The sequence below is a fragment of the Hippopotamus amphibius genome, chromosome 1 (assembly GCF_030028045.1).
Source record: "Hippopotamus amphibius kiboko isolate mHipAmp2 chromosome 1, mHipAmp2.hap2, whole genome shotgun sequence".
NCBI classification, from domain to species: Eukaryota; Metazoa; Chordata; class Mammalia; order Artiodactyla; family Hippopotamidae; genus Hippopotamus; species Hippopotamus amphibius.
The window spans coordinates 227,986,734-228,000,620 of record NC_080186.1 but is presented as its reverse complement, the minus strand read 5'-3'; the positions used below and the strand labels follow the sequence as shown (position 1 = coordinate 228,000,620).

The 13,887-nt window shown below is 36.4% G+C and overlaps 1 protein-coding gene across 1 annotated transcript in view; it reads left to right on the top strand.

The window, feature by feature from the left end:
* Positions 1 to 13,887, top strand: part of ZSWIM6 (zinc finger SWIM-type containing 6) — a 207,636-nt gene that overhangs the window by 128,719 nt on the left and 65,030 nt on the right. The window contains exon 3 of the mRNA XM_057742822.1: positions 12,565 to 12,713. Within this exon, the coding sequence (XP_057598805.1) occupies positions 12,565 to 12,713 (149 nt within the window). The remainder of the gene's footprint in view (positions 1 to 12,564; positions 12,714 to 13,887) is intronic.

The following is a 13,887-nucleotide window of genomic DNA, read 5'->3' as shown; positions in this document are numbered from 1 at the left end:
CAGGGTCATAGATTGAGTGAAATTAGTTGAAATATAGACTTAGTTATCATAATAGTTCAGGCTTTGTCAGTTTTTTACATTTCGTTTTGTTTTCATAAAATTTCCCCACCTAATTTTGATTAGATTAAATCAATCACCATATGCTAAAAAGTGGCTGTAAGATAGTTAATTAATGTTAATGGCCCTCCAAGGAGATTACCAGTTGTAGTTTTGCATTGATAAGCAAAATTATTTGTCTTGGTTTTATATTATAATAAAACTTTCTAGCTTTCATATTCTTAAAAAAAAAGCTGTTGTCTTTGCTAAGTATTTAAGTGCTAACCCACTCTTGTGGTTAATTCAGCGTAGCCTTTTTTGGTCTTTTATATTTCTTCTTAAAGAAGTATATTATAAATTAGTAAATTGTGGTGTAAGGACAGTAAATTGTGGTGTAGGGACAGAATTATGGTGTAGGGACAGAAATTGTGGTGTGAATTTGAAACCTGGAGGCCTAGAGTACAGTATTGTCTCTGTTATATATTACCTGTGTGACCCTGGGTGAGACTCTTTTTTGTTTTTTTTTCTTCTCATATTTAAAATGCTCATAATCTTCACTAGCAACATTGGAAAAGTTTTAATCATATAATATATACATGTGTAAAATATTAAAGAAAAGATAGAATATATCTCATGTTGCGGTACCCATAAGTAGTCATAGTGAAAAAGAAGAGAGAAGAAACCAATTGAGGGATGGATGATAATAAGAGTTGGAGATCAGCTTGCTGTGCTCTGACTCTCTGGCATATATTTCCTCTTCTACTTTTTTCTCTTTTGCTCTTTCTTTTAGTGACCTCCCTATGGGATAGCTTATAGTGGGCAGACTACAACAAAAAGGGACAAATTGAGTGGAAACTGTGGCATTGGTCTCTTCTTGGAACAGAGGGAAAGGGTGTCATTTCCATGGCTCTTTTACTCCCAGAGCTTGAGTCAATCCCAAAAGTAGGCTAGATTCATTCCTCACTTCACTGCCATGTATCCAGAGATACCATCTCAGTCATCCACATGTAGAAGGATGTACAGTTGACCTTTGAGCAACTTGGGGGTTGGGGCATCAACCCACATGTTCTGCACAGTTGAAAATCCATGTGTAACTTATAGTGGGTCCTGGGTACTTTCAGTTCCTCTGTACCTGTGGTTCCTCGTACCCACAGTTCTTCTGTATCTATAGTTCCATGTCTGTGGATCCAACTGAGGATTATGTAATACTGTAGTATTTACTACTGAAACAAAAGAATTACCTATAAGTGGACCCATGCAATTCAAACCCAGTTGTTTAAGAGTCAGTTGTATTCTTGTGTCAGGTGAGGGGTGACATGACATCTAAGATCTTTTCCACCCCGGTTCTGTGACTCTTTGGTGATAGTAGTTTTACAGAGACACAGGGGGCACATAGGATCCATACTCCAAAGGTGTACCTCTTGTAGTTCTACCCAAGTGTGCATTTGTGTGTTGTTCTTCCATCAGACATTTCAGTTTGTTTGAGCGTGGTTCTTAAAAAACTAGCACTATAAATTCCATTCATGCCTGCCTGTCCTGCTTAATTTAGCCTTCAAATGCTTCTGTGTCCCAGCCATCGTGTATATCAGTCCATTCAGTCTCTCCCAGATATTACCAAACAAGCAAATCTATTCAGCCGTCCCGTGTTTGTTGTGCAGCTTATTTTTACTTGATTGTAAGCTCCATCAGGGCTGAAAATTTGCCCTGTGTCTTTTGGCAGCCTCCCTAAGGACAACATTTAAGAAGTAATGGGTGCTCACAGTTTGTTAAACAAAAAGTAAGTGTCCTTTACTATGAAATAAAGGCCATTTATGACAAACCCATAGCTAAAATCATACTCGGTGAAAAGCTGAAAGCCTTTCCTCCAAATTCAGGAACAAGACAAGGATGCCAACTCTCACCATTTCTATTTAACATAGTATTGGAAGACCTAGCCATGGCAGTCAGACAAGAAGAAGAAATAAAAGGCATCCAAATTGAAAGAGAAGAAGTAAAACTATCACTATTTGCGTAGAAAATCCTAAAGTCTCCACCAAAAAACTAATAAATGAATTCAGCAAAGATGCAGGATACAAGGTTAATATACAGAAATCTGTTGCATTTCTATACACTAATAATAAAATATTAGAAAAAGAAAGTAAAAAAAAAAAGTCCCGTTAAAAATTGCATTAAAAAGAATAAAATACCTAGGGATAAACTTAACCAAGTAGGTGAAAGACCTATACTCTGAAAACAAATGAAACATTGATGAAGGAAATGGAAGATGATACAAAGAAATGGAAGATATCTCGTGCTCTTGAATTGGAAGAATTAATGTTGCTAAAAATGGCTATAATATCTCTACAGATTTGATGCAATCCCTATCAAAATACCCATGACATTTTCCACAAAACTAGGACAGAAAAAATCCGGAAATTCATATGGAACCACAAAAGACCCAGAATTTTGAGAGAAAAGAGTTATCACCTGCCCATATTTCAAACTATACTACAAAGCTACAGTACTCAAAACAGCATGGTGCTTGTACAGAAACCAGATGCATAGATCAATGGAACAGAGTAGAGAGCCCAAAAGTAAATTCACACACCTGTGATTAATTAATCTACAACAAGGGGGGCGAGAGTATACAGTGGAGAGAAGACAGTTTCTTCAACACATGGTTCTGGGAAAGCTGGACAGCCACATGTGAAACAGAGATTAGAACATTTCCTCCCAACATAAACAAAAATAAAATAAATTCAAAATGGATTAAAGACTTAAATGTAAGACCTGAAACCATAAAACTTCTAGAAGAGAACATAGGCAGAACACTCCTTGACGTAAATTTTAGTAATATTTTTTTTAAACCTGTCTCCTAAGGCAAAAGAAATAAAAGCAAAAATGAACAGTAGGACCTAATTAAACTTCAAAGCTTTTGCACAGCAAAGGAAACCATTGAGAAAATGGTAAGACAACGTATGGAATGGGAGAAAAAACTTGCAAATGATGTGACCGACAGGGGATTAATATCTAAAATATACAAACAGGTCATACAACTCAATATAAAAAAAAACAAACAACCCAATCAAAAAATGGGCAAAGACCTGAATAGACATTTTTCCAAAGAAGACATACAGATGGCTAATAGACACATGAAAAGTTGCTCAACATCACTAATTATTAGAGAAATGCAGATTAAAACAATAATAAGATACCACCTCACACCTGTGAGAGTGGCCATCATCAAAAAGTCTATAAGTAGGGACTTCCCTGGTGGTGCAGTTGTTAAGCATTCACCTGCCAATGCAGGGGACACAGGTTTGAGCCCTGGCCCAGGAAGATCCCACATGTCACGGAGCAGCTAAGCCGGTGCACCACAACTACTGAGCCTGAGCTCTAGAGCCCTCGAGCTACAACTGCTGAGCCCAAGTGCTGCAACTACTGAAGCCTAAACGCCTAGAGCCCATGCTCCACAACAAGAGAAGCCACCACAATGAGAAGCCTGCTCATTGCAACAAAGAGTAGCCCCCACTGTGTACAACTAGAGAAAGCCCATGTGCAGCAACAAAGACCCAACACAGCCAATTAAATAAAAGTCTATAAGTAACAAATGTTGGGGAGTATGTAAAGAAAAGGAAATCCTCATACTCTGTTGGTGGGAATGTAAATTGGTGCAGCCACTGTGGAAAACAGTATGGAGGTTCCTCAAAAAAAAAAAAGAAAGAAAAAAAACCCTTAAAAATAGAACTAACATGTGATCCACTCCTGGATGTATATGCAGTCAAAACGAAAACACTAATTTGAAAAGATACATGCATCCCAGTGTTCATAGGCACTGTTTATTTAGAATAGCCAAGATGTGGAAGCAAACCAAGTGCCCATCAACAGACAAATGGATAAGGAAGAAGTGGTATATAACTGCAGTGGAATACTACTCAACCATAAAAAAGAATGAAATTTTGCCATTTGTAGCAACATGGATGCACTTAGAGACTATTATGTTTAGTGAAATAAGTCAGACAGGGAAAAACAAATACTGTATGATATCACTGATGTGTGGTATCTAAAAAATAATAGAAACAGGGACTTCTTCCAGTACAGGGGTCATGGGTTCAAACCCTGGTCGGGGAACTAAGATCCCACCTGCCACGTGACACACCCAAAAGATTTTAAAGAAATAAATGAATAATTAATTAAAACAAATCTATATAGCAAAACAGAAATAGACTTACAGATATAGAAAACAAATTAGTGTTAGCAGAGGGGAGAGGGAAGGGAGGAGGGGCATGTTAGGGGTATGAGATTAAGAGATACAAACTACTGTGTATAAAATAGATAAGCAACAAGGGTATATTGTATAGCACAGGGAATTATAGCCATTAGCTTGTAATAACTTGATGGAGTGTAATCCATAAAAATACTGAACCACTATGCTGTATACCTAAAACTAATATAATAATGTAAATCATCTATACTTAAAAAAAAAGTAACTATCATTTTTTTATTCCATTTTGTTCTTAGTAAGAACTTGGTGATTTATTCTTATACACATACATGTTCCAAACCTAGCAGTGAGTGACAGTTGGAGTCGCTCGATGGAGGCCTCATGTCACATCTCTCTTCGTTTCGTTTCCCTGCAGATGATCATATTCATTGTAATTGGGCTTGGCATTAGCAACCAGTTTTTGCAGTTATCTTAGGGAGATAATTTGGTTATTACAAGCATTATCCTTTCTATTGTGGAACGTTCCGGCTTTGACGGTGAAATAAAGGTATGACCTACTGGTGGTCGACATAGTGAACAAATCGGTAGTAGAGAATTAAAGTTGCTTTAAATGAGCTATCTCAGAGTACAGTAGTGTGAAACTTAAAAGTTTAAAAGGAAAATAGGATTTCATGCTGAAAAAATGTATAGAAGTAAAGATAAAAAGACAAGTAATCATTGGCTCCCAACAGCTCTCTCTCTTAGTCTTCAGTAGCTCCCTTATTCCCCCAAGGCAACCACTGCTGACAATGTGGTTTATAGTCTTTGAGGCAGTTTTTCTTTGTGCACACACATACGCAATGTTTAAAAAACTTTTTTTTTGCAGTTTTTTTTTTTTAATATATCGTGAATATCGTCTCTTGTTAGTACGAATAGGTCTGTTACTACTGTGTTAAATGTTGTGTAGTATTACATACTATGGATATATTTAATGATTAATATACTGAATGATTTTGAAGTTGTTTTCATTTTTTTCTAACTATGTTCACTGCTGCTGTGACCATTCTTTGTGTATGTGTGGATTTGTGCAAGTGCTTTTGGGTAATAGATTCTTAGTAGTAGAAATGCCAGAACAATTGGTATCGGCATTTTGAGTTTTGTAATAACTGACAGATTTCCCTCCAAAAATTACCAGTTATACCCTTAACGTTTTAATTAAAACTTATGTTTCCATAATATGATTTAAATTTCTCCTAAAAAAATTGTTGAAATATACAGTCGTGTACCATGATCATCTTCACATGAACAAACAAACAATTTAGCATTTTAATCTTAGTACTTATGTCTCTTAATTGGGAGGAGTCACGTCTCTGACCCATCATGTATTTCATAGGGCAATGCAGAGACAGCCAAGTTATTTTTAGCCCAATACCCTCTATCCTTTCTCTTTTCACCTCCAAATCTTGCCTTCCCTCACACCCTACAGTCATCTCTGACACTGCCCGAACTCTCATAACTTTCAGAGAATTGTTACCAGCTGTGATGGGTTTCCTCGCCATCCCTCTCTCCTTTAACTGATCGTAAGTTTCCATGTTGGCTGGATGAGCTTATTATTCTCATCTCCCTCACTGTAGATTTCTCATACCTTCCACTGTAAGAGTATTCAGAGTGTTTAAGAGGTTAGAAGTTAGACAGCCTACATTAGAATTCTGGTCCCCTTGCCTTCCAGCTCTTTCAGTGGAGGCAAGGAACTGAATCTCTTCAGGGCTTAGTTTTCTTATTTGTAAAACGTGGTCAGTAAAGAGTGCCTATTTCATAAGATCAGAAGGGTTGAGAAGGAGGAAATTTGAGGTGCTATTATCTTTGTCATTGTGATGTGGTAGTTGAGTCTTCAACTGGCAGTGGTAGATAGTTGAGGAAAATACTTATGAACTGTCTTTTTAAAAACATCTTTAAAAATAATCTGAGCAAACCATTCTTGAACCTTGAAAACATAGTAGATCTCTTTTAATAAGTCTGAAGAGTCAGGTTGTGTAAAAATGAGACTTTCTGAGAACTTTGCATTTAATTATTTATGTTTGTGTACCAGGTAATTGCTAATACATTAATACATTTGTTAGCTGAGTTATGGAAAATGACTTCTTAAGCACACTATGTTTATGCTCTGCATTTTCTTAATGAGCATTGGTGAATGTACAAATATTTCATTGCTTTTTATCCATATAAAATACATGATTATTTCTGTACATGAATAAGTATGTTATTGAACTTGTGAAGTAAGTTAAATGATAATAAGAGATGAGTAATAAAGTCAGGTGTCAGGAAAAGAATAGAGGAAGGGCTGTAAACCCTGACAGCCCTATTTGAGTTCCCTGAGCTATATCCTGATTACAGTGCTACTTACTTATATCCTTGGCATGTAGCTAAAGGGAAGGTGGCTTTTGGAGGGAGCAGAGCCTGGTGCATGCCAGGGCTCCATCTGTCATTAGCCTCCAGGCTAAGGAAAACAGGTTGTCCTCTGATAGCTCCTGGAGAGGACACTACACTGCATCGTGGTGGTAGAATTACATGGACTGACCATTTGAGAATAGGTGATGAAGGACCTGGCTGTTTCTGCCACCAAGAAATTGTATATTGAAATGAAGGAATTAGTCACTACCTCGAAACGGGGATTTCAGTAAGGATAAAATTTAAAGCTTTTCTCAAGTGTATGTTTATTCAACGCACATTATTTTTCAGTGGCCTTCTAGTTCTTTTCCTCTCTAAAGAAAGATTTTTTTTCTGAGCCTGAATCACTAAAGTTTGCTGCCTTGCCTTTTCTCTCTTGGTGTCAATGGTCGGTGTCCTTCAGGTTGTAGGACAGGTGTACTGGTGTCTTTGTAAACCACACACTTAATGTTTCCTATCTTTAATAGCAGGCACTAAAACTGAAGGAGATGGCATTCTTCTACAGGTCCTGCAAAAAAAGGCTAAATTAATCACCTCTGCAGTATAGACATCTGCTGCCTGCATATTCTGCCTCTGTGGACTGAATTTGACAATTTAATTTTAACAAAAAGGAACACTGCTACATAAATATAAATGCTTAAAGCATTATTTGGACAACAGTGTTACTAAAGCAGTTAGGTCACAGTTAAGATGAAGATGTAAACTAAAGCCTTTCACTTCTTGTTTGACTTTGTTTTCCAGCAGTTTAAGAAAAGAGAAAGCATTAAGTTCCCCATTAGAACCTAAAGCTGTGGATAATTCCACGTACCAAACATTAGTATAAGCCAATTGTGAACATGTCTTAAAATCTCAATTTAAAATTTGCAGAGTGATTTGGTATTGCCCAGTGCTTAGAAGTGACTGTTTTTGTGACAAGAGACAGGTATCTCAGTCAATATGTCTTAAATTTACTTCAGTCAGTACACTGGATAGGCATCTATTTGATGCCTTAGGACCCTGAATACTTTTCAATTCTGAGATCCAGAATGTGCCACCTTGTTTAGAATTTTCTCCAAATACAGAATCGTTTTTCCCAGCCACACTCCTCACCCCCACTGCCCCTGCCATTTTATCTGTGGCAAAGATTCTGATTCAGTAGGTCTGAAGTTGTACCTAAGCATCTGTTTTTCACAGTGTGCCTGAGGAGTTTTGATATACTCCTAATTTTGAGAACCACTGGGGTAAGAGTTTTGATACTGGGGTAAATCATAACTAAATCAGAACCAGATCAAGTAGCACACAGGATAAACCAAAGACTGGGACAGTAGTCCTTCATGTCCGTGAACTGCCCTTTGCTCTTCTGCTGTGGCATTATGTAACCAAGTAGGAGGGTGAATCAAATCCACACACCCTAAATGGGAGTGAGAGACAATTAAACTCACTTTTCTCAGCAGATAATTTCACTTTCCCTGAAGGCTTGAAACTTTGAAGAATTAAGCTTTAGTAATAAAATGTTCACAACGATTAATTATATTGTTGTAAAAGTTATAACATTGATAATTATAAATATAAATAAGGGTAAAAAATATGATAGGTTTTAAAACACTTAATAGACCATTTAATTTACATACACAGATTCTGGTTGCTGCCCAGCTTGGGAAATATCTAATAGCAAATGTATAAATACATGAATTGTTTCTCTTTGCGTACTTTTCTCAGAGCTAAATGCTGAGAGGTTTGTTCTTGATTATAGATAGCCATTAACAAGTAGAAATAAATTTTGCAAATCTATTGTACATTTTACACAAGGCTTAGGCAATAGTTTAATGCACACAGTCAAGACATGTTAGGATTTAAGTGTTTAAACTTTAACATTAAAGTTTAATAAATAAATTTGCTTTTTTGGGGGGGGGTTATTGTTGTAGACATTAATTTCCTGGTCTATCATGTGAAGTGTACATGTCTTTATTCCTAAAATGTTGAGTTGTGTTTAGAGTAAACTTACGTTTTATTTATCAACTAATTACCTTTGTTTGCATTCTTATGACTAAATGAGGATGTTTTCTGCATAGTCACATGAGAAGATTTCTAATTTTTATTACTTAATTGTTTTATTCCTACATTATTTTATTCCTACATTATAGAAGTTTAGGGTTGAGGAAATGGAGGCCTGTCTTTGTGCAGTTGTGTGTCTTTGTCTCAGTGTCTCTGTATTTCTCTAGAATCAAAGAGATGAGCTGGAGTAGGGGTTCTGTATCCTGTGATATACAGATGTAACCCCAGTGGTCAATTAACTCTTCACAACATTGTGTGTCCTTAAATTTTCCTGTAAAAGGGAAATACACTAACAGATCCCAGTCCTTCCTTAAATTTATCTTTGATTTATGGTTGACAACCTCTGTCTTGATACCTTTAGGGTTCACCTTGAACTCCAGGGTTCTGGGATATATTCTTCAGCAGGGGAGAGAACTGGGAGACTAGATCTGGCAGTGTGGCTGTGGACACGTCATAACCACTGAACCTTTTTCTCCTTCTTTAGAAAGGGGATCATGAGCTATACTCACCTCCAGGGGCATTGTGGGAAGAAAATGAGATAATGCATGTGAAGATACTTTAGCAGTGGTTCCTTTTTGATAGGATTCCTTTTCTTGGTGGGGGTGGAATGTATTTATGCCTTTCTCCCTCCCTCTTTTCCCCCATTCCTCCAGCACTTAATTACCTGATAGTGGCAAACACTGACTAGGTGTTAGGAAGCAGTGGTGAACAGGGCAGATGTAAGCCTTGCTCTTTGGGAGCTTCAGTATCTAACTTGCCTAGTCCTTACTTGGAACAGCGTTCTCTGCCTTCTGGAAGAGCCAGTCTCTCCAGCTCTTCTTCATAGGCTTCTCACTCCCATTGCTATCCCTCCTCATTCTCTTGCCCAGCATTTAAGTGTTGGCCTTCCTTAGAGTTCCGTCTTAGACGTTCTTTTTACCCTGTACTGTGTCCCATAGTACATTCAGCTCCCTACTGGAAATCCTGTCCCCTCTTCTTGACCTTCAGGGTACCTTCAAATGACCACATCTAAAACTGAACTCATGGACTTCTTTGGTGGTCTAGTGGTTAAGACTGCATGCTTCCACTGCATATAAAAACAGATGATTGAACTTGGTGTACCCCCCCCCCCCCAATAATAAATAAATAAATAAATAAATAAATAAATAAATAAATAAATAAATAAAAAATGACTGCATGCTTCCACTGCAGGGGATGTGGGTTTGATCCCTGGTTGAGGAACTTAGATCCTGCATTTCACATGGTGTAGCCAAGAATTTTTTAAAAATAATAGTAATAATGAAAAAAAAAAACAAAACTGAACTTAGGATCTAAACACTGCCCCTCCCACACCCAAACCTGATCCTGCTCTGGCAGTCTGTGTGTCAGTCAGTGAGGTGTCCAGTATTTCGTCCAGTTGTTTAATCCAGAAAACATGTCTCTCTCAGCCCCCTGATCTCCCATATTTCATGTATTTACTTCTTCACCAAGTCCTTTTGCTTTTATATACTAAATTTCTGTTAGGTTCTCCGATTCTGTTCTCACTGCTGTTTTTTAAGCTACCGTTATCATCCTTTGTATACTGTATCATTGATAAATCACCCTCACTGTTCTATTCTTAAATATTTTTGCTCCCCATCCATCCTCCACACTTCAGAGATATTTTTAGGTACATGAATGTATTCATGTGGTTCCAAAATTTTAAAAGTATGAAAAAAGTATTCAGTGAAGAACCTGCTTCCCTCCTGCAACTGCATTGCTCATTCTAATCATTCTTCCAAGATATTTCATACATATGTAAGGAGATACTAACACATAAGCTCTTTTTAAATCTTCATTATTTACACGAAAGGCGACACAGTGTGTATACTTTTCTTTACCTTAATTTTTTTCATTCAGCAGTATACCCTGGATATCTTTCCGTTGCAGTACGTAAAGAATCTTCACATTCATTTTTATGGCTGCATAATAGTCCATGGCAGGAATTTGAAACTAATGTATTATACATCAGGACAGAACAGCTCTTACTATCTAAGGTATTCCGTTCTTCCACTTTGGATAACCTTGTCATGAATTCCCATTCATTACTTTTAGGGAGAAAAACTAAGCTCCTCACTTGGCAAGGCCCTCTGGCCCTTCTTCTCTTTTCCAGAGTTGTCTTGTATTGCTCTTCTCCCTCGTCCACTACTTTTGAGTTGTATAGACATGAACTATCTTTTGTTTCATCCACTTAACCATGTTCCCTTATGCCTGAGACCTCTGCCTAAGCTCTCAGTCTCTCAGGCAGACCCAGTGCTTCCTTTTCCTGCAGTTAGTTATCTTCCAATCTACTTAAGGCAGATCTCAGCTCAAATTCCATTTCCTCAAGGTATGTTTACTCTGCCAATTCAGGGCCAGGTCACAGCTCTGATACAGCCTCCTGGCACTTTGTCCTCTTCTATGAACAATTAGTTCATTTACTCTTGTGTATGTGTATGTGTATGTATGGTTATTACATTGGTATTTATTTCACACACTTAAAACAGTGTTTCTCATATGGTAGATTGCAACCTATTCATTATGAAATCAGTTTTAAAAATTATGGCAAGACTTTAAAAAAATGAAACTATAGAAAATATCAGACCTCTTCACTTAAAGTAAAGGTATTTTTTTCATCCTACCTTTGCTTCAGATTAATAAATAGATGTGATCATATAAGTGTCCAGATACACAGGTGTATTGGGTATGATGTAAATTATATGTCTTATTGTGGGTCTTAGTCAAAAAAGTTTGAAAACCATTGAACTAGATGGTAAACTCTATGATGACAGGAATTCTGTGTCATACCTCATTCCATCCCCAAGTCTAGCAGAGGCATGCAGTAAATATCTTGGCTGAATGAGTGAATGCACTTTTTCAGGGAGGTTCACACACCCGTTGTCTTCCTCTTAGGGACTAATGGATCCTGGTTCTAAGCACGTCAGTGATTATTTCCTTGTCCAGTTGAGTCTGCATTAGATCATTAAGAGAAAAGAAGTATAGAACCACACCTACAAATGTGTTTTTTTTAAGGATTGAGAAGGAGATGAAACACTATTGATGGGAAGTTTTAGATTTAGTTTTTGTATTACTTATGAATCTTAGTCCTTAAATACCATTTTATTTTATTTTATTAATAAATAATGAAACTTAATTTTCACCTACCTAAAATATCTGGGTAATTTTTGAATTTCTAAGGTAGTCTACACACAGGGCTTGTTATCTTTTGTGTGTACTTCAGCAATGAAATATTTACGCAGTTTGGCAAGGTGATATTACAACCTGGTTAGTACAACAGCTGCACTGCTTGTTCCCATGTGGCTTGATTTCCCTTTTTAATCTTTGGTTTTCTGCAACTAAAGACTTACGTCAGCATGTAGTTTGTACAGCAGCAAATAATGGTGAAAGCTTCTTGAATTAACATAGTAAAGAGAAATACTCTGCTGAGTTTACTTGGTTTTATATTTTCCTAACGTCTTTGAAAAACATTTTACTAACGTGTCCTACACAGTAGAGCTTTATAAACATCCCATATTTATGAGACATTTTTGTGAATTTTTTATTCTTTAGAGAACCTGTAAACTCATCTCCAAAGGTATAGTCTCTGATCTTAAAAAAGGGAAACATCTCAGCTCTAAAGTCATCGCCTTTTGGCTCAGCACAAATCAGCAAAGTTCTGGAAATAAAAGAATAATTTTTACATTTATTTTCGGTCATACATTTGTATATATATTGAAATTGAGATTGGATTAAAAAGTGTTTAGGCAAAAAGTACAGAATCAATTCTTTTCAAGTTTATTATCAGAGCCCTTTTAGCACAGAGTTTTTACCTAGCATATGTGTTATTTTTTTCTTTCTGTTTCTAGGTGCTCCTGATCCAACAGCAGGTGCTAGTATAGATGATGAAAACTGCTGGCACTTAGATGAAGAGCAGGTTCAAGAACAGGTTAAACTGTTCCTTTCCCAGGGCGGGTACCACGGATCAGGGAAGCAGCTTAATTTGCTCTTTGCAAAGGTATGACTTTTTATTTTTAAAGAAATATTCTAAATATATACATTTATAGAAAGTATATATGATCATGTTTACAGTAGGATAAAGGCTTCTTTTTAAATTCTTATTTATTTTTTTAAGAATTAGATCCAGTGGTTAGGACTTGGCGCTTTCATTGCCAGGGCCCCAGTTCAATCCCTGGTCAGGGAACTAAGATCTCGCAAGCTGCATTACACAGCCAAAGGAAAAAAAAAAGAGTAGACTAAGTTATTATCAACAATTAGAGACTTCCTTGTTGTAATGCAAGCATTAATTTACTTAGGTGTCTTTAGACAAGATGTGGGCCGTTTTTGTCTTCCTCAGCTCTTATTAATAAGATGGTGGTAATTTATACAATTTTGAAAAACTGTTCAATACTGAAAATAAAATAGCTTATAATGTTATTTGAAATGCCATCTTTTCAAGTTTTTTCTTTTTCTACTTAATTTTCCCAAGTAGAGCATAGCTTTGAATATAGTCCTTAAGATGTGCTTTGTATGATTAGTTTAATGTCAGTATCTTTAAATCAATTTCAAGAGCATAAACTTTAGAGTCATACAAATCTGGGTTTAAATCTCAGTTCTAAATCTTATTGAGTGAATGTTCCTTGGCAAGTTATTTAAGTCAGTTTCCTCATCTATAAAATTAGCTAATTATAGCATATCCATTCAAGTTGTGATTCTGGTGTTAAACGATAATGGTGTCTAACAATAGTTGGGCCTTGGTAAATGTTAATTTTCATCACCAAAATTTGATAGCCTGAGAAACAAAGTTATCTTCATTATAAGTTCATTGTGAACAGAAGCTGTGTCTGTTGCTTTACAGAGAAACTTCAGTACCATAAACACATTTCTAAATACTGGATAAAATGCTTTTTAAATAAAGAAGCAATGTATTTTCATTGAGGGTACAACATTATAGGTAATGTATTCAAATTGGCTTTAAGGGAATAAAATAACTGTGTTCATTGATACTTTTGTTAAACAACTTTTCTGATAGTCATAATAATTAAAAGCTTTTTTAGTTCAGAAGCATTAAACTCTTGTTACCGCTTATAACCAAAAAATAGTGTATTCTGATTAATGAAAACCCTTTAAATAAAGATTTATCCTGGGATTTCTCTGGTTGTCCAGTGGTTAAGACTCCACACTCCCAATGC